Source organism: Musa acuminata, chromosome BXJ3-6, assembly GCF_036884655.1.
Source record: "Musa acuminata AAA Group cultivar baxijiao chromosome BXJ3-6, Cavendish_Baxijiao_AAA, whole genome shotgun sequence".
NCBI classification, from domain to species: Eukaryota; Viridiplantae; Streptophyta; class Magnoliopsida; order Zingiberales; family Musaceae; genus Musa; species Musa acuminata.
This window is the reverse complement of record NC_088354.1, coordinates 24,264,273-24,283,968: the sequence shown is the minus strand read 5'-3', so window position 1 is coordinate 24,283,968 and position 19,696 is coordinate 24,264,273. Positions and strand designations below refer to the sequence as shown.

Below are 19,696 nucleotides of genomic sequence, written 5' to 3'. Positions count from 1 at the left end.
TTTTAGTTACAAGGCACCAAACTCAAGATGAGCACAGCGTATCATCCACAAACTGACGACCAAACAGAGGTAGTAAATAAGTGTTTAGAGACGTACCTTTGGTGTTTCGCTAGCGACCAGCCAAAGGAGTGGGAAAAATGGCTTCCCTGGGCCAAATGGTGGTATAATACTACATATCATTCATCTACAAAATGTGCCCCTTATGAAGCATTGTATGGTCGTCCGACCCTTGTGATTCCAAAGTATGGAATTGGCTCGGCCAAGGTAGATTAGGTCGACCAAGAATTGATTGATAGGGAAAAACTCTTACAACTGTTAAAGGATAATCTCTCTACCGCTCAAGCCAAAATGAAGCAGCAAGCTGACACACAACGAAGTGAAAGAGAATTTTCAGTAGGAGATTGGGTTTATCTTTGCCTATAGCCATACAAGCAACTTTCCATCAACACTCGAGCCTCCGTGAAGCTATCCCCATGTTTTTATAGGCCCTATCAAATCACAGAGCGTATTGGAGCCGTGGCGTACAGACTTAAATTACCTAAGGATGCCACAACTCACCCTGTCTTCCACGTGTCATGCTTGAAGCCCAAGTTGGGAGAACATGCCCAAGTTGGGAGAACATGAGTCACCCTAGATCCAACTGCCCAACACCACTAAGGATGGAGTTATTCAAGCCCAACCATAAGCCATCCTCGATCGCAGGATCGTGATGCGTCGCCGACGTCCCTCTACTGAAGTACTAGTACATTGGAATAATTTACCATTTGAAGACGCCACATGGGAATCATATGAGGAGTTGAAGACCCGGTTCCCTAAGTTCATGGAATCTCAGCCTTGAGGACAAGGCTGATTTTAAGAGGGCGGGTTTGTTAGGACTCTAGCTAGGAGAGTCCTAATTGAGAGGGGCATTCATGTAAAACCTACCTAAGCTGACCCCTATTAAAGAGGTGAAAAGGCCGATTAAGATTAGGAGGTTGTTTCTTAGAGAAGAATTAGAAGTTGTAAAGGAATATGAGTCTTGATTAGGAGTCCTATTAGGAGTTAGGATTTAGAAGCCCTAAATAACCATATTCCTCCTCTTTTGATAAGCAATAGATGAATCCTTTCTGCAATCTTTGAACAGCAAGTTGGAAAAAGGAACCCGTATAGAGTTCCAAGGAGGCTGATCCCCTAAAGAGATCAATCCTAAGTTTAGAATATGCAAGGGTTCTAACACCAAAGCATCTAAGAAGGGAATCATTCGAAGGCACTAGTTTAAAGAAGAGCGGAAAGAAATAACATCCATGTTCCACCTATATTTTATGTATCTTATATCCCGTCACTTGGGCGAAGTTCAGTTCACTGTGACGACATGCTTTGTTCTATCATGTTGATGAAAGCTGCCATGTTGGAGCAACCATTATAAACACTAAGCATACTATGCAAGTATTATCTGGATATGTCTTTGTTTTATTCGGTTGGTGAAACCCACTGTTGGCCCGAATGCTTTTAACATGTGATGATGCTTCTTTAGTGTCTTGGAGTTTCTATAAACAGGTTAAGGAGTAATTACATAATTGGCTGTGTTAAAGGAAGAGGAACTTGTGTGGAGTTTCAGAAATAATGAAATTTGTGGGGCGTCATTTACTCAAAAAAAATTTGATATTCACCTTATAAAGTATTGTTCATATTCATCGGTTGGATACACGAATGCATATTTATCTTTAGTTGAATGGGAAGATCTTTTTCGATTTTTATTATATGCATTATATTATAACCAGGCCTCTGAGGTTTCACGAATGCATATTTATCTTTAGTTGAATGGGAAGATCTTTTTCGCGTGCTGACTGGATGCGCTGCAAGCAGATGGATCCAAGTGCAAACAAAAGGTAACCAACCACGTTAGCATATATTTTACGATTCCTAACTACTGATCCTCGGGATTGGGTGTATTTATTTGTTGGCTTTTGCAATCGATTGAATGTGCACAAGCATTGGTCTGACGTCAATTATTTCGGAGAGTTCCGATTGATAATAGAATAATAAGCTTCAGTAATAATCTGCAATATAGAAATCTTGATTTCACTTTCAACGGGTTTCCTGCTATTAGTATCTACATTGACGATCACTAACTCGGAACTGCTTGCAAAAAAAAAAAATGGCAATCTGGGACAGTAATTGTATGTATATATTATTGTCACTATCAATATGAATAGAAAACCCCTAATTGACCACAAATTTGAGAGGAAGAAATTGAAATATGAAACATACATTTGCTTTTAATGATTTCTTCTCAATTTTAATCCAAAGCCTACAATTAGTTCACATGTATAAGCTCAAGCTTTTAATATTAGGCTGACTATATTAGGCAAAGCAATAGAGGAGATTTTTTAATACATTTAAGGAGATTTTTTTCCTTTTTTTGCAAAGATAAGTGATGACGACCGCTTTCAATTGCATTACTCGAACAGAGGAGTCAAAATATTAGTTGGCTGACACCTGCTGACCCTTCCATCCACTAGAAGTGCTTCTGTTCTGAATCCCCATCCCCCAGAGACTTGTTCTTGGTCATGAATCACGTCACCAAGGATTGACAAAATGTCAATGGAAGACTTGTTCTTGCAAGATCTACTTGGTCATGGATCACGTCACCAAGGATCCATGCACCCTTGGATCGACAAAATGTCAATGGAAGACTTGTACTTGCAAGTTCGACTTGGTCATGTATCACGTCACCAAGGATCCATGCATCAAAGCAGACAAAATGTCAATGGAAGTAAGATATATTAGAGAATTAAATGAAAGTCATACATTAAGCAATTAACCTAGAAAATGTTACAAACGTAATATAAGAGATTAGGTGGTTTCCAGAAATGCCAAATTAAATGGTGCTCAAGATGAAAACAGATTATCCGAAACCCCAAATACACAGTTGGGAATGGCCATTTCTAACTTCCAATCAATCATTTGGTTGCCAAATGCTTGGCAAAAGAATGGATGTTAATGGTCCTAGCAAAAAGGGCACCATGTCTCTGGAGTTAAGCAAGTTTTTTGGCGCGGCCACTGGACGGTTGTGATTCGTCCTTCTTTGAGACAGACGATTCAGGTTTCCGAGCCCAAGCAGGAGCACGATCCGGTTCATAACGATAGTCATAGAATAGTTCCTCTCCTGCACTTATCCGTTCTTTGGCAAATATACCTACCCTGTGATCCCCGGCTACCATGATAACCTTCGCATAGCAGTTTGGATCTGGAGAATGGTTGGCAAACTTCAACTTATCACCCTTCCGATAGGCATCAAGAACAAACTGCACCGCACCAAAGGACACAAATCAGCAAGTAGATCAACTTTGTAGCATCGACATGCTTAACTGAATTACATGCCTGATCATTAAGGTTGAAAAGAAACGACGAATTTTCACGGTCATATATCTTTCCACGCTTATCTGCTTCTCTGTGGGAGATCAACTCTCCGGTATATTCACCAAGGTATTCATGTTTACCAACACTATTCTGTCAAGAAAGAACATAATCCAATATGGTTAATATCATGCACAAAAAATTATATTATATAAGGAATTTTACCTTAAGAAATGCCCCCCAACCAGAAACATCAGATCTTCCAAGTAAGACCTGACAATACAAACCTTCAGATGAGTAAAAAATTCAACCTCACATGTTGGATTGGGTGGTTGCAGTGTTGTATTGCGGAAGAATATACAAGTAGTAAATCATATGAAACAGGATGTGCAAAGGAGAATCAATTATTGCATACAGCACAATTTGAAGAAACAGTAATACTCCAAAATATTGAGAAAATATACAACAACCTCAACATTAGTAACTAGCAAACATGAAAGAAAAAATGGTCCGACTCTTAATGGCATCTCAACAAATCAACCAGACATGGTTAGTGATGCTAAAATCTAATAGCCATAAGAAGCATTCTATGGTTGCAAAATAAGTGATCAACATGTAATGCTACATGGAGGAGCATTCTATGTTTGACATATGACAAATTGCAATGTCTTGGCTGCCATAATTGATGTTTCCTTTAACAAGAACTTTGCATTTCCCTTCAAAAAGTTTTTCCTTTAAGATTACGACATATTTGAAGAAAATTGGGGAACCATGTAGGATACAAAAGAGAGTTTTGCATCCACAATTATTTGAGAAACTATGTAGCATTATATATATATATATATATATATATATATAAGTGCCTCCAACCCTAATTTTAAAATCGACCCTACCCCACTCGAAACATCGCTTCTGACATGCAAAAATCTCTATGTGACGTTCACTAGCGATACACTGATTCCTCACAGCAGAGTGAGCAACAATTCGTAACAAGGGTGTACTTCAGAAGGGCAGTGATGATGCCTCTCATCCCTCCACAAGTTTGTGGAGGGATGAGAGGATGCTTAACATAGCTTATAAAAAGGCCTTTTGCAACTTCAAAAACAAATAACTACTTTTGCCAGCCTTTGGTGTTTTGGTATACATTGTTAAAACCTTAATGCAAGCATTATGCACATATAAGGATACGATTGAAACAAGCGCTACACGATAGTGGGAAAGCCATATGTTTTAAACATGTTAATTTAAGAACTTAAGCCCATATATAAGTACAAAACTGAAATTAGAAGTGCCATGAGATGGTAGGGATGGCAGATATTTCACTGATTTAGTGAAGGTTTGGGGAGGTCCCATGAGCATAAAGAGATAAGTTAATTGAATTAGATATCCCATGAGCTTGTGGGGAGGTCCAGAAAACCTTACTGAAAAAGTCAGATGATATTGGCCCTAACACAAATGAAAGATGTTTCAGAAGAGTTAAATAGTTGGAAAGAATCCATCTAATGGTACCAAATTGTCTTGACTAAAAATTTGAGTTTGATTTAAATTTCATACCAAGTTGATAATTAATATCAATTGCAACATGACACACCGGCAAATTATGTAGAAAACATCATAAACAACAAAAGAACACTTAAAAAGAATAGGAACAATGAAAAGAACCAATAAGGATCAGTCTTACCCTTTGGCGTTGTTTTAGTAGAAGCTTCATATTGCGACATTCATAGTTATCTCCTCTTTGATTAGGGCCTCCTAATGTACCATCACCACAACTACAAGATGATTAAAGAAACATACAGTAAAAGGTGCTACGCAACACACACAAGCAGGTAAGACAGATGAGGCTTAGACATACCCAACCCAACAATTTCTACAAACATCTGGGTCACATTCTCTATCAGCAGCAAAACATGGGCATTGACGGCTGCGGCATTGACTCTTAGCACAATGACAACCTCGGAACCGGTTTTTACATATTTTAGGACATCTAAATACAAACAAATATATAAATTAAAATTGTTCTTATAAATATGTCGGAGCAGCACATGGATAACATAATGTCAACAATTTTAACAGTAATGATAAGATAAACAGAGAATGATATACAATATTTGATAGAATCAGCCTAGCCATTATACAACAATTAATTTGCAATGGAAAATTAATACAACAAACAGAAGGAAAATTATAACATTGACATTCATGAGCTTAAACATCAACACAAAATAAAATAAAACTATATTTACAAGCTATAACAGAGGATTTTTTAATCCTTCCATTGCACAAAATTTACTAAGAGCATAGCGAAGCAGATTTCACCACATGGCAAAAAGGGTGGAGATACAAAAAATAGTATGTGCAATACCAGGAATTGGAGTGTCCTATCCTTATACTACAGACAGCAGTTTTGTATGCTATGAGCTTTATTCTTTTTCACATTTGTTTTAGAAAATTTGCAAATTTGTGACCCTGATTTGTGGATACTATAATTCCAAACATTGTACAAAAATTTCCAAAATGACAAATCCATCTGACAACAATTTTTTTCTGGTAAATAAGCCTTTATGACCAATTTGATGGGTCCTGGATCTATTTTCATCTCAGATAATTATTCACATGTATCCTAACCACATTTCAAATCAAGGATTTTAATTTCATATGATACCGCCCATACCGGGCGGTACGTATCGGTCTGCTAGCAGATTGGTACACGGACCGCCTGCTACCGGGCAATATCAGCTTGGCTGCGGCCTAGCTATGATGAGGGAAGAAGAAGTATCGAGGGAGAAGGCGCTCAAAGAAGAGGGAGAATCGGGAGAACCTCGACGATCCCGATCCAAGAGGTAATGAAGAGGCAGCGGCTCGGCTTCTTCGCCAAAGGTCGAAGACGCATGCAGATTTCGCTACGTTCTTCATCGAAAGTCGGAGATGCCTATGACCTTCACCGCATTCTTCCGCTTGCAGTCTTCACGGCGTTCTTTGCCAAGGCCGAAGACACTTGCGGCCTTCGCCACGTTCTTCGCTGAAGGCTGAAGAGGTATGTAGCCTTTGACGTCTTCGCCGAACGCCGTAGATGAGAAGAAGACTGCGTTCTTCTCCTTGTTTAACGTGAGGAGAAGGAAAGGAGGCGACGTCGCCGAGGCAACGTACGCCTCCTTTTTTATATTTTTATATATTAATTTTTATATTATTATTATTATTATTATTATTATTATTATTATTATTATTATTATTATTATTATTATTATTATTATATATACCGAGCGGTACACCCTAGCATACCGCTCAATACGCCCGTACCGTACCAAGCAAAGATCAAAACGTCGATACAATACAAAATTACAAATCTTGTTTCAAATAATATCACAAACAAAAGAAATTGTTTGACAAAGAATCCTAATGCCACATAAAGAAAAGTAGGGATGGAAAAAAATGGACAGGTGGACCAGCTCAGCAAAGACTAACCAAGTCAATACAATTCATGGAATTGAATAAAATGGAATGTAGGGCATTAAATTAAATGCTACGGGAGAGAGAGCATATGTTAAAATTAAAATTCTACTTCTCAAAATAGTTTTGCAGTAATTTACAGTAAAGGAATCGATAAATCAGTTTTGCCTTAGTGCATTGTGTAGAATAATTCACAAACTAGATTAAAAAGAACGCATGAAATATAGTCACCAAAAACAACCTATTATTTTATCTGTTTGAACTTTCACAGATGCTACTTTAGATGGCAAATAAAAAAATATAAAAAGAAGAATAAAAATATAGCATTATAGAGACATGTAATGCTTTATCAGAAGTATAGTATCATGGAAGTACAGAAAAGTGGATGATGTGATATGTGATTATATAAGACTTGATGAGCTTACTTCTACTAACCAAGGTCTAAGCATTTTAAACCACAAGGCTTGAGGCCATCTTACAGTTAACAGACCAGTGAGCATAGTAAACGAGAAATAACAATTAGTATCAGAGTGATGCAAATTACAAAGTGAAGCCATCAACGGTGCCATATACTTTATGTGCCACCTATTAAAGAATGATTCTAGATCATATGACTTATGTATAGGACCTGGACAAGAACACCAAGGCTTTGAGGGAAATGCCCCCATTAGTCATACTGAGGGAAACTTTGGTATTAAGACATGACAACTAACTGTAACGTGGCCTCAAGCATAATTTTGAACAATGCGATTAGGGCGTTCATCCAAATTATTGGGCCAGTGGGCCTATCATGTTGGATTATGGAGTTGACAAGTTCGGTTCAGTGGAATGAAGAAACAACTCACCCACAATATTTTTCACAGCATGTCCCATTTAGAAGGCAACGACATTGCTTTCCACAAGCAGACTGGCAACCACAAGGGTTGTACTGCCGACAAGGCTGATCTTTCCTCTCAGTAATTCTTTTCCGTATTGAATGGTACCCAGCTGATTTCCACGTGTATTTCAAACGACGAACCCTTCCTCGCCTTCGCAAGAACCTTGACCTTGTTCGTAACTCAGAGACCTGGACATGAACAGTGGAAATCAACAAGTAAGCAAGTTAAGGCCTTGACAAAGTATACATTCATATATTTCACCTACAATATATCATATCAGAACCTTGCCATGGCCTTCAACTAGAGAAATAGCACCATCAGCTGCCCTATATGTTGCATTATCTTGAATGTGGTTCATGTATTGAAAAACTTCAACACAAGTCTTCATTCCACTCAAAAGATTTCTAGCAATCAAACAACTGTTGAAGAATGAACCACATCACTCAAAAGATTTCTAGCAATCAAACATCTGATGTAAAATGTGCCTAGCTCATAGAGTAAATAAAGATGTAAAATATAAATAGTAAGCACTCCCCTGTCAAGCTTCTCACTGAGATGGAAGGCTAAATGCCACAAAACATAATAGGCATTCATAAATGCAAATGCATACAGAATCAAAACTATGCTTCCAGTCTGTTCGCAAAAAATTTGATCAGATACTGTTATGAAAATTTTGGTCAAAAATAAGTTTGTAGTACTTGTATTCCAGCTTGCAAGCACATATAAATGCTTCAATGCGCACAACACAAAGAGTCGGGCATTTCAGCAAGGTTCAGAGGAACAATAGTACACTGTGACTGCATTTTAAATGAATAAAATATTAGAAGTTGCATTAGAGACCAAATGGCTATGTGGCTTTGAATTTGTTAGTGTTCCAATGGTCAGACACTATGTAAAATGAACTAAACATATGGAAGCAAAAAATCAAGTAATTTCTTTTATATTAATATTTTTCCATCATTGAGTGGGGAAACAAAAAGGAACTCCATGACCTCTTATGGTTGTGATTCGACAAACCTCCACTAAGGATTCCATGTGATGTTAACTTAAGCATCAAAAGTGATGTTTTTATCTCATAATCTGCATCTGATGAATACTACCAGAGTGGTTTTCCTGGCAATGCCTACCACCCAAAAAATTTGCACTTAGTAAAAAAAAACTTTAATGGACTTACAAACCACTTTTGACAGAAATAAGATGGTATAAATGCTTACATAAGCATTTCAAATGGGAAAGGAAATCAAGGCACCATATAGTTGACAACAAGAAGCCTCAGATGCCACTTTACATATCATGATTAGAGTGATACATGTGAAATCAAGTACAGTGGTATCACAACAAAAATCTAATTGTCAAAAATACTTGAATCAAATTTTACTCAGCCAACACATTTTGTCTGTTATTATATATTTTCAACTAAAACAGTTCTCTAATGTGATTCAAACTGAAGGAGGTTTTGTTCCATCAACTGGGAGTTTAATTTAAGTTTGCATCATTGGATCAAAGAATTTCAAATACTTGTATATCAGTTTTCATAAGTTAATTTGATGTTCTACTGAGACTGGAAGCACATCTACAACAACCAAAGCAGAGCATCTGACCACTTAAATCCTTTACTGGACTTAGAAAAAGAGAGGGAGTGTGAAGCAGTAGCCATTCACCCATTGTTTCTAAAAGACAGCTCACCAAGTCCATGGCATGTGAAAAACAAAGAAAACAAGCTAACAGACAGGAATTAAAAGGGTTAAGTCCTACATTTATAAAACCTTTCCACAGAATTAGGTTCTTCATGATCAAAAAGGTCTTCTACTTCTAAAGTTATCCATTTTATCATACAAAATAAAGAAAAGCATTGAAAAATCCAACATCTTCCTTATTTTCTTTGGCTGAAACATAAGACCAGGAAAATTTTGGTCCACATAGCACTTTGATGCTTATGTGAAAGGTTGGAATCGTTATGAGAAAAAATAATAATAATGGATGGCTATTGCTTCCTTGATGCATATAAATGTCAAAAGCAGAAGACTCAATTGAAATAGTTTAATTCACTGTCCCTATCTTTTTCTCTTGGCTGAGACCTTAGAGTCACAAGACTCCTTGTTGCCACAAGAAACTTTATCAGACTACCAATCTCATAAAGGACCCCACTCAGAAGAAACTCTTTTGATCTTTTCTAATCAGGCATAATCCCTGGGGAAGGTCAATGCTCTGCAAGTTTGAGTACATGATCCTTATGTAACAACTTTAAATTAAATTATTTTTTTTACTATCATCAACCAATTATTTAACAACCAAACAGTGATTTAAAAAGCGCTAGGCGCCAAAAGACACTAAGGTCCAAAAATGCCCGAGGCGCTAGGCGCTCGCTTGAGCGAAACGAGACGCTAAAATATAAAAATATATAATATAATTAATAAATATAATAATTTTAAATTTTAAATTAAAATATGCTATTAAATTAAGAAAATCTAAGATACAAAATCACAATGTCACATTAACAAAAAGTTTCAAAATTCAAAACAATAAAATTTTCTATCAAAGTCATCCATCATAATCAATATTATCGTCATTTTCATATAAATCATCTTCATTGAATCTTTTTTTGATGCCATTAGAGACTCTATTGAGTTGCTCTGTACACTTGTTATTTATCTTGAAACCTAACAATAATTTCAAATAAATAAAAATTAACAGTATTAAAATCAAAATAATATATTATTAATCTATTAACAGTATTGAAAATTAATAATTTCAAATAAACTTAATAATATTAACAGTATACTGTATACTGTTAACAGAAGGAGAAGAAGGAAGTGTAAGGGGGTGCTGAGCCTGCTGATTGAGAAAAGAGGAAGCGACAGCGACAGCGGAGTGTAAGGAGACAACGGCAGCGGCGAGCTGTGACAGCGGCAGCGACAGCAGCGAGCAGGAGCGGGAGGCACGAGCGGCGACAGCGACAGCGGCGAGCAACGATAGCGGTAACGGGAGCAGGAGCAACGAGCAACGGGAGGCGCGAGCGACGACAACGACAGCGTTTGCGAGCAGCGACAACGGCGAGCAGCGGGATCGGGATCGGGAGCAGCAACGAGGGTTAGGGTTGGGTTGTCACTGATATCGATTTTAGTTGGTTCGATTGAACCAACTAACCACCAGAGACCAAACCAGGACCGAACCAAACCTAAAATCCTGGTTCGGTCGCCTTGGTTAACCCAAGCGCTCGCCCAGTGCCTAGGCTCGGGCGAGCGCCCAGGCGGTGCCTCTTTGAAGCGCGCCGCATAGAAGATTAGCGAGGTGCTCAGGCCTCGCCTCACCTTGCCCGAGCGCCTTTTTGAACTGCTGCAACCAAAGGCATCACACTCTATTAATTTTTTTTATGTAAGCATGTTCTTAATCCTCCTAGAAAAAAATGCAAAAACACTAGATCAGAAAAGGTCAAGTGTTTACCAATTCCAATAATCATACCAGACGATAAATTTACAAAAGTAGTGAACATTTGAAGACCAGCAGTATACTCTTACGGTCTTACCTGTTCCTTCCAAAAATCTCTAAACCTTTAAGAAAGAGGCCCTGTTCAATAATCTTCCATGGTTTACTATCCGTCTTCACAAGTTTGCAGATGTTCTCATCAACAAACTCCTCTTTCCTTTCGCTTTCATCACCATCTGTTGCTGAAGGCTCCATTGATGCCTGGAAAATATTATCATTTTGAGCTTCAACATATTTTGAGTTCATACTGTCCTGATGCTGTATGGCCTTCTTCCTGTTGTTTCTTATAGTTGAAGACTTAATTATTTTGTTTATCATCGATGAACTAGAATTTTTATTGTCCTTTCGTGTATCTGATCGGAGCTTCATATCTCGAGCAACAAGGCATCCACTAACAATTGAATCAGCATCTGACTGCATCATTTTCTTCTGTTTCTTCCTTATGCAAATAAGAACACGTTCAGCAACTCTTTTATTGGTTTTCTTCCTGGTTCCACATTTTCCACGCTGCTTATTTTTAGTAGGTGAGGAAGAGAGTTGAGCAGATACATTATCCTGATTGACACGTGTGTCAGACTCACTAGTCTCAGAGACAACCTTTGCATTTGAAGACGCACTTTCATTTTGATGAGACTTTGCCCTCCTTCCTGTGGAACCTTTAATTTTTCTTCTTGGAGACAATTGTGATCCAGGACTACCAACTGAATGAGTTGCCTCTTCAAGGTCATGGGGCTGAGAATTTGCAGTAGCTGTACTTTCTGATTTGGAAGCCTGATAAAAGTAAGAAACAGAACATGAACATGTAACAAATATGAGTTCACAATCAGTCAGGAGTAAAGAAACTTTAAAATGTAATGAGATATATGGATAACATTACCAATTTATAGCAATGAATACCACATGGATCACCATCATCTGAGTTGGTCCAGGGATGCTGTTTCTCTGCCTGATACACAATCCAATTGATGAACTATATCAAGCAAATACAAAGGTTGAAATATAGATGAGACAAGATGACAACTTACAGGAAACACCAGATCCTGAGAACATCCGTGCAGTCTACAATCAAAAACCTGTAAAATCAATCCAGAAGCAAAGAGAATTTCATCATCTGGTAAAATAAGATTACGGCAAGCTAGAAAACTCTATTTTTATAGTAAAATCATACTGGAACTTACCAGACAACGGCGGCAAAAAAGGTTATCAAAAGAATCTAATGCTGCCTCCAGATCCTTTTCAAGAAATGCATCATCCACTCTAACATTAGGTTCAACTTCCACATTTTTTACACACTCTTCATTAGAGTCTTGCTTAAGAAAGTTCTCAAATCTCGCCTGTATAAGATGTTTGGTGTGGTTTCACACCTCTGTAAATGCCAGCAAAAAGTGAATCGGAAACAGCTAAACCTAAATTTATACTAGATCAACTAAAGACAAATACTGGTAACAGAAGAAAAATATTGACCATGTGAAGAACTCACATACGACATATGCGAGTAGGTGTGAGATCATAGGCAAAAAGAAACATACCCTGATTTCAACAGAGTTCTTCTCCAGGCTTTGAGACAATGTATCTAGAGCCACATCAGATAGGCCAACTCGTTCAATAGTCATTCTAGAATGGGATATAAAAAAACAAAGATTATATTTTCAATTAATTTTTTATGAACAAGCATAGGAACACTGATTAGATTATAGCTGGTGCACATCTAGAAATAATTTTCATTCTCAAGTGATCATCACTTTGACAACCAACTGAGAATTTATTCATAGTCCTAATAGGCTACAAGGTGAACTATGCAAGACTGCAAATTCAGGCAATTCAACCCAAAAAAGAAGTAGAAGAATCACTCCTTAACAGCAGCAAGCAAATTAAGATCCCAGGGCTAAAAACAAAAACACCAGCAGAAACAGCTTAAGATTTGATGCAGGAACAAAACCAGAGTTAAATCAAAGATTAGCTTATAAAAATGAAAGACAAGGGACAGTCACCAGAAATATAGCAGGGCACAATGGTCTTTTATGGTAAAGACATTATTCCTTTACAGAGAAATTTATTGTGAGAAGGTAGAACAGAAGTTGGGCACCTTTTCAGGTGTATCAAGATTAGTCATGCCAATAGGCACAAGTCAAAACATACTAGAGATATCTATGGATCATAATTGATCATTAATTAGTTAGTGTCACAAAAAAAACACATTCCAATTTTGTCAGTTACATGTCCAAATACTATTATTGATTGCAATATGCATTTGATGTGATGCTTGTCTGCTAACACTTATTGTAAAAACACCAAATCCCATTGGCAGATACTATGGACAATTCTGTGATTCAGAAGCAACATTGGCCCTTAACACCTTTGAACATTTTATATTTTGCATCAATATGACCTCACTAATTTGAACCCAAAATGCAAATAACTTGTTTTGAAGACTTATGAATTCAGGACAAAAGGAACATTAATGTTTAATATAGTTTGACCTGTTTAATGCAAACAAACTAATGCATGGATAAGATCAAAAATGTGAATTAAAATCATACTGATGATTAATAATGCACAACAAAGAAAGATCTGGCCAAAACCATTAGGATCCACTCAGATTATAAAGTAAAAATGTATTCAACAAAGCTAAATAGCAAGAAAGGATCCATGAAATCAATCCTAAATATTTAGGAAAAGGACTCTGCTGTAGTTATAACTTAAAATTAGTCATTGAAGTATGAATGTAACCTATTTCTTTTCATAATATAAGATATTTTGCCATAAAATTCATGCCCTAAAGAGAACAATGTAAGAACAATGGGGGCAAAAAAAACAAGAAAGAGAAACTGAGAAGGATGGAGAAACTAAAAAAAGCAATGAGACAAGAGATTAAAAAAATTCCATCTGTTCAAAAATCCATTTCTTGAAGATAAGTATCATTTATTTTAAAGCCTCGATTAGAAGATAATTGCATGAACAGGTTGAATCTACATTTCAAATTCTACTCTATATCACAACCATTCTTTCAATCCTGATTCAAACACAGTTCAAAAGGATTTCATGTGTGCAAAGTATGTGGACCAAAAATAGAGTTGAGTTGTATTCCAAGAAGCGTATTCATCTCATCCTATTTTGGAATGCCTTTGGACAATTATGGTTGATCTTGTTCTTAATCATTTGAAATGCTTATGCAAACAAGAGCATTTGTTAGGAATTAGAATAGCAACTTAACCAATACATAATGATCCAACTAAGGTAACAGGGCAACACACAAGACCAAATAAAAAGCTACAACTGAAATTACAAAAAGAGTCTTGAGCAGCATAATCTTCAAAGAGATGTGGAGCTAAAACATTGGATGCTTTTAAAAAAATTAAGGTTTTACCAACCGGATAATGAAATCTTCATGTGTTCCAAACTCTTTCTTCTCTTCCTCATCCTCAACAAAATCATCTTCACTGTCACTGCAGATTAAAGCCTCACCACAATTTTGATCATAATAAATTCTTCTACGACCCACAACTGATTGATCCTCTGTCATTATTTGGTTCCTATAAAATGAATTTTGCAATGAATAAAATAGCATTGTGCATTAAAAAAATTAGAGGCATTCACTGATTCTTTTGGTGTTCCATTTGAGGAGGATGAAGATGGAGCAAAAGCATAAAACAGGATACAGTGAAAATGTTCTATTGTTTCTTTCAATTCTCCAGTCAATACAAACAAAAGCATACACAACTTTATCAAATCTGATATGTAAAGCACAGAATTACTCATACTAATTTATACAAAGAGAATCACTCCTAGGCTAAAAGCAAAAATAACAAGTCCAGGAATTCAAATTGAAGTCAAATACTATGATTTTTGGAAGTTATGGCCAGAAACTGAGGATTTGATGCAAGGATAGGTGCTCTTTACATGCTCCTGCAAAATGTCTTGAGGTTGATGGGTAACTGGGCTGTCTCAATAATAACAATGAGGGTTTCAGGTTGACTTTAAAGATGTACAGAGGTACCATCAGTAGGGGTTGCAAAAGAGCTAATAGTGCTGTTGATAAAGGCCATTGGACTATGATAATGAAATTTGAATTCTCTGATACCTAAGGCATAAAAGCAGAGAACTAGATATGGTGTAAATTGTATGCTTTCATTCATTCAATCAGTATATATACAGAGGCATGCACAGGTTTATTAAATCTGATGTGAAAAGGAGATACTCCTATGCTAAAGGTCATCAGGTACAAAAAATTAAGGAATATACAGAGGCATAAAAGCAGAGAACTAGATATGGTGTAAATTGTATGCTTTCATTCATTCAATCAGTATATATACAGAGGCATGCACAGGTTTATTAAATCTGATGTGAAAAGGAGATACTCCTATGCTAAAGGTCATCAGGTACAAAAAATTAAGGAATTTAAATTAATCCAAATGTCATGATTTGTTTAGAGTGTCAATCATTGGAGAATAGAGTATCCACGCATGGTCTGGAAAATAACAACATAAACAATGTAACCCCTGCTTTATCCTTGCTTGAAAAGAGGCTGATCTTTAGAACTTTCAAAAAAACACTCTGACCTACAAAATATTTTTTTAATGCTTTAAAGTCAAGTCAAAGTTAATTGCCTCCAAATTATCAGAAGCCATCTGATCAGTACAGACTCTTAAAAGTAAAATTTATAAAAATGCAAATATAAATTTGTTTCAACCATCAATCCTCTCTTCTTCCCAGATGGGAATAAAACCTGAAGTTGCCACTTAATTTTATAGATTTTATAGAGACAAGAATATGCAGTATAAAGCAAGTAATGTCGCAGCAGTTATTGCATGTGATGCAGCTTCACAGTATTTCAACCAGGTGACGTAAAACCTGACTTTTGAAATATTGAGTCAACAACAACAAAAGAGAAACTCAAATTCCATACAACCATAAACAATTCCAATTGGCAACATAAAAGATGAACTCAGCCACTTAAAAGTTAAAACACAACTTTGTATATATCATTTTACACATATGAATGTTCATCCTTGTAGAAATCAAGGAGCAACACTGATTTGTGTGGAATAAAGAACATGTTAATGTTTGTGCAATCTCAGGTTTACACATATTGAAGCAAGGTTCTTGTACATGAATATAAATGGGTGAGCACATATATAATTGCCCTAATGTTGTACAGATGTACCTGTCCAAAAATATCCATGTAGTATATGGAGGTAGTTTGGGCACTTCAGGGAGTTTGATCAGTCGAACTCCATTTTTTCCTCCAAAATTGTTCCCTATAAGAACAGTTGAGGATGCATATGAACTTTCTTCTTGACAACTACCACTATCCTTTTCTCCGGCAGATTGTTCAAGACTATTTACTGTACAAAGGGCATCATCTTGCCTCCTTGTTAAGAGATTTGTGTCTAAATCACTGTTGTGGTCTGAACTATTTCTTCTAACCTTGGATAAATTATAAACCAGTTGTGTCATGCTACTGAGCTTCTGCTTGTTCTCATCCATTTTTTTCTGGAAAAAAAAAATGAAACTCAGCAATGGTTTTATGAAGGCTCAAGAAGTTATCAAAGAGAAGATAATAGTCAGCAGCAATATATTATTGTACTTAATAGTGAAACAAACAATGGCATTTCTAAATTGGAACCTTGATATAAGTGCAACGATCAGAAAAGACTTGTTTCTTCAAAGAATCTATAATTTCCATAACATCCGAAGGAGTACAATTTCCTTCTTTAACTCCAACTATCTGCACTTACAAACAAACAGAACATTATAAATTGAATATACAATGTTATTGTCATGCTTAAATGGAACTTCAGATCACGGTAAGAAAAAAGTTGCATGTAGCATACCATAATGAAGACAACTGCCACAAAAAAGAGCATATTTGTATGTGCTGCATGTAAAGAGCAAGGCTATCATGAAGGTCACATATCAACAATCTAGATTACAGCATAAACTCCAAGGATATGCATGAAAATCAATATTTGAGGCAAGAGCTGTAGTGTTAATATGAATCTTCTCTCTGCAGACCCTCATGAAAGTTCCAACAAAGATAATTGCTTGGCTTACCCATCCAAGAGTAAAAAATGCACACCCCATTATATTTCATGAGTACCCAGTACCTAGAATTTCAGACCAAAAGATTTAAGAGGCGGCTAAGGGTCCTAGGATTCTACAGAATCAGCATACTACCAGATGAATGAAATACAGATTTTCATGGAGATGTAAAAAATCAACTAAATTGGTTTAGAGAAGATGTCAGCTATGTTTTATTTTTTTTAATATCAATTGAACTAGTAAAAATTTGTGAACAACTAGGTATCGCTTTGATAGAGGATAAGATGAGAGAAAATCATTTAAGATCATATAGCATGTGCCCAAGAGACTTTCGAATGCAATAGTTAGAAGAGGTGAAATGATTAATGTTAGTGACACGAGAAGAGATAAAGAAAGATCTAAAAGGAGTTTAATGAAAATTATAAATAAAGTTTTAAGTACTATAAACTTTACTAAATATATGAGATTTTACCGATCTCAATTGCAGCAAAAGATTCATGTAACCGACCCCAAATAGTTGGGACTTGTGCTATTGTTGTTGTTATGAAACATTCTGAATTAAGCTATTTAGTTCTGCAAAACCACTAAGTTTTTCACACTATATGCAATAGACTATGTGGAGCTCTATCAATTGAGCTCCATTAGCTTTCTGCATGGTGATTTTTTTTTCATTAACTGAGCTTGATTATGGGTAATAACAAAGGACAATTAGACCAATCATTATTGTTTGCAACAGTTTTTTCCCCCTCTTTTTTCCCTGTACTACTTTTTTCAATTAATTTCTAATCCACAACTAGCTCTCGCACTGATGAAACCTGGTTTTATTTTTCTACCAAAAACTTCAAACCATGTCAACATCTTTCCTGTATGTCCAACATTTTGACCTGTAGATTATAGCTGGCTACAATAGGAAAAAATTACAATCTACTGAAAAGAAATATATATATATATATATATATATCGGTCTCCTTCGCTTGGAAGAATACATAGGCCCAACATACTAACAGTTTTGCTTTTGAAACTTGTATTTTATATTGCACCCAAAGCATACTTTCAGCACCAACAATTACCCATAGGATTGGAAATGATGCACCCAATAATTAGGATGAGCAATCATCTGTCTAGAATTTCGACTTTCGTTGACTCAAATATGAAAGTCAACAGGATAAGGTGATGAATTTTCATACTCTTCTTTCCAAAACACAATTCCTAGTGGTTCCATCACAGCAATCACTTTCCCTTCCCATCTTCCTCTTTCATTCGTATCAAACATTTTGTCCCGTTCTGTACTCGCGAGTCAAACTCTCAATTCTCAAACTAAGAGAGTTATCATGCATCAGTGACATGACACAGTGTGCTACCTATGATGCCCGAAAACAAGCACAACTAGGCAACCCAACATTGCTCCAAAGGCACGTACACCCGCTTCGGTTTGGCTGACATCTCCAGCGAAAACAATACAAGCCAAAATACTGCACCCGACGCAATGCAGCTCCAAATCTCGCGGAGTCCAGGACCAACGGCACATAATCCCACCCCACATTGCGGTAAAAGTCAAATCACCGAACACATAACAACAAGAAGACGAGAAATAGGAACCTGATGTTCTGCCGAGGGCTCCGATTTACACTCGGAAGCGGAGGACGAGGCGTTCGAAGCCATCGCTTGGACCGCCGCAACCGGAAGCAACGTCGTTGCCGGGGGAGAGAAGCAAGCCGACGCGACCGCGAACCGGCTGTCTAGCGAGAGACTAGAGATCGCATCTGGGGAGGAGGGCGGCGCGGGTGCTCGGAGGATTTGGGATCGGGAGGTGCCGTTGGGGCCGAAACCCTAATGCGACGCCTCGGGGCGCGAGAATAGTTCGGGAACTAAAGAAAGAAAGGGATGATGGTGGGGGAGGGGAGTTTGAACCTGACGGCACGCGGCGGGCGAGCAAGTGGGGAATTGATTTTTTTGGGGGTGGGGAGAGGAAAGCGGAAAACGAAGCAAGCGAATACGTTGCCCCTTGATACTCTCTCTCTCTCTCTCTCTCTCTCTCTCTCTCTCTCCCTCTGTCTCTCTCATTGGTTGTTTGAAATCGTATAATTGTACGTAGGGTTTCCGTTTGTCACTTTAGATCTAGACACTCGTCGTTACACTACGACCTACCCAGTCTGTTATTGCTGCAAAGTGTGTGGGACCCACTGGACGGCCATTGTTTATCAGCAACGAGGCGTTCTGAGGCCGGTCAGAAATCGTATACGTTGGGCTTCTGATTGTTACCGCGATCCACGCAGCCCTACCCGCTCTGCTATTGCTTTGGAAAAGTGTGGGACCCACACACCCGGCCATCGCCAACCGGGACACGCGGGGCTTCTGTTTGTTATCCTAGATCAAGGTACTCGGCGGCCATACGGCGACGTGGGACCCACATGTTGTGACCCTCGCCTATCCAGTAACGACGCAAGTAGCCATCGGAACAGCTCACCTTCCTCGATTAAGATGACGGACGACGCTTTAGA

General features: G+C 37.4%; 1 protein-coding gene across 3 annotated transcripts; it reads right to left on the bottom strand.

Annotated features, from left to right (window-relative positions):
• Window positions 1-2,746: 2,746 nt before the first annotated feature.
• Window positions 2,747-19,135, bottom strand: LOC135640071 (histone-lysine N-methyltransferase CLF-like). 3 transcript variants are annotated; one of them, XM_065154202.1, is made up of 17 exons: window positions 18,795-19,135; window positions 16,988-17,031; window positions 16,780-16,881; window positions 16,318-16,646; window positions 14,525-14,686; window positions 12,683-12,767; window positions 12,332-12,487; window positions 12,179-12,226; window positions 12,031-12,099; window positions 11,194-11,924; window positions 7,951-8,086; window positions 7,635-7,855; window positions 5,195-5,326; window positions 5,021-5,111; window positions 3,565-3,612; window positions 3,364-3,492; window positions 2,747-3,287 (listed from the first exon to the last, which is right to left on the bottom strand). In XM_065154202.1, exons 2-17 carry the CDS (start codon window positions 17,018-17,020, stop codon window positions 3,018-3,020), a joined length of 2,742 nt encoding a protein of 913 aa, XP_065010274.1. In that variant the 5' UTR covers window positions 17,021-17,031; window positions 18,795-19,135; the 3' UTR covers window positions 2,747-3,017. The 3 variants fall into 3 exon arrangements, 2 of the variants coding, with proteins under 2 accessions (XP_065010274.1, XP_065010273.1); XM_065154201.1 differs by lacking the exon at window positions 16,988-17,031; XR_010497163.1 differs by lacking the exons at window positions 2,747-3,287; window positions 3,364-3,492; window positions 16,988-17,031 and having other exon boundaries at window positions 5,021-5,091.
• Between the last annotated feature and the right edge of the window lie 561 nt (window positions 19,136-19,696).

Coding starts and splice junctions, on each gene's coding strand:
- LOC135640071 (XM_065154201.1), bottom strand. CDS start 18,857: ATGGCTTCGAACGCCTCGTCCTCCGCTTCCGAGTGTAAATCGGAGCCC. Junction 14,687..16,317: donor ACATGGATATTTTTGGACAG/GTACATCTGTAC, acceptor TTCATTTTATAG/GAACCAAATAATGACAGAGG. Junction 3,613..5,020: donor TACTAAAACAACGCCAAAGG/GTAAGACTGATC, acceptor TTGTATTGTCAG/GTCTTACTTGGAAGATCTGA.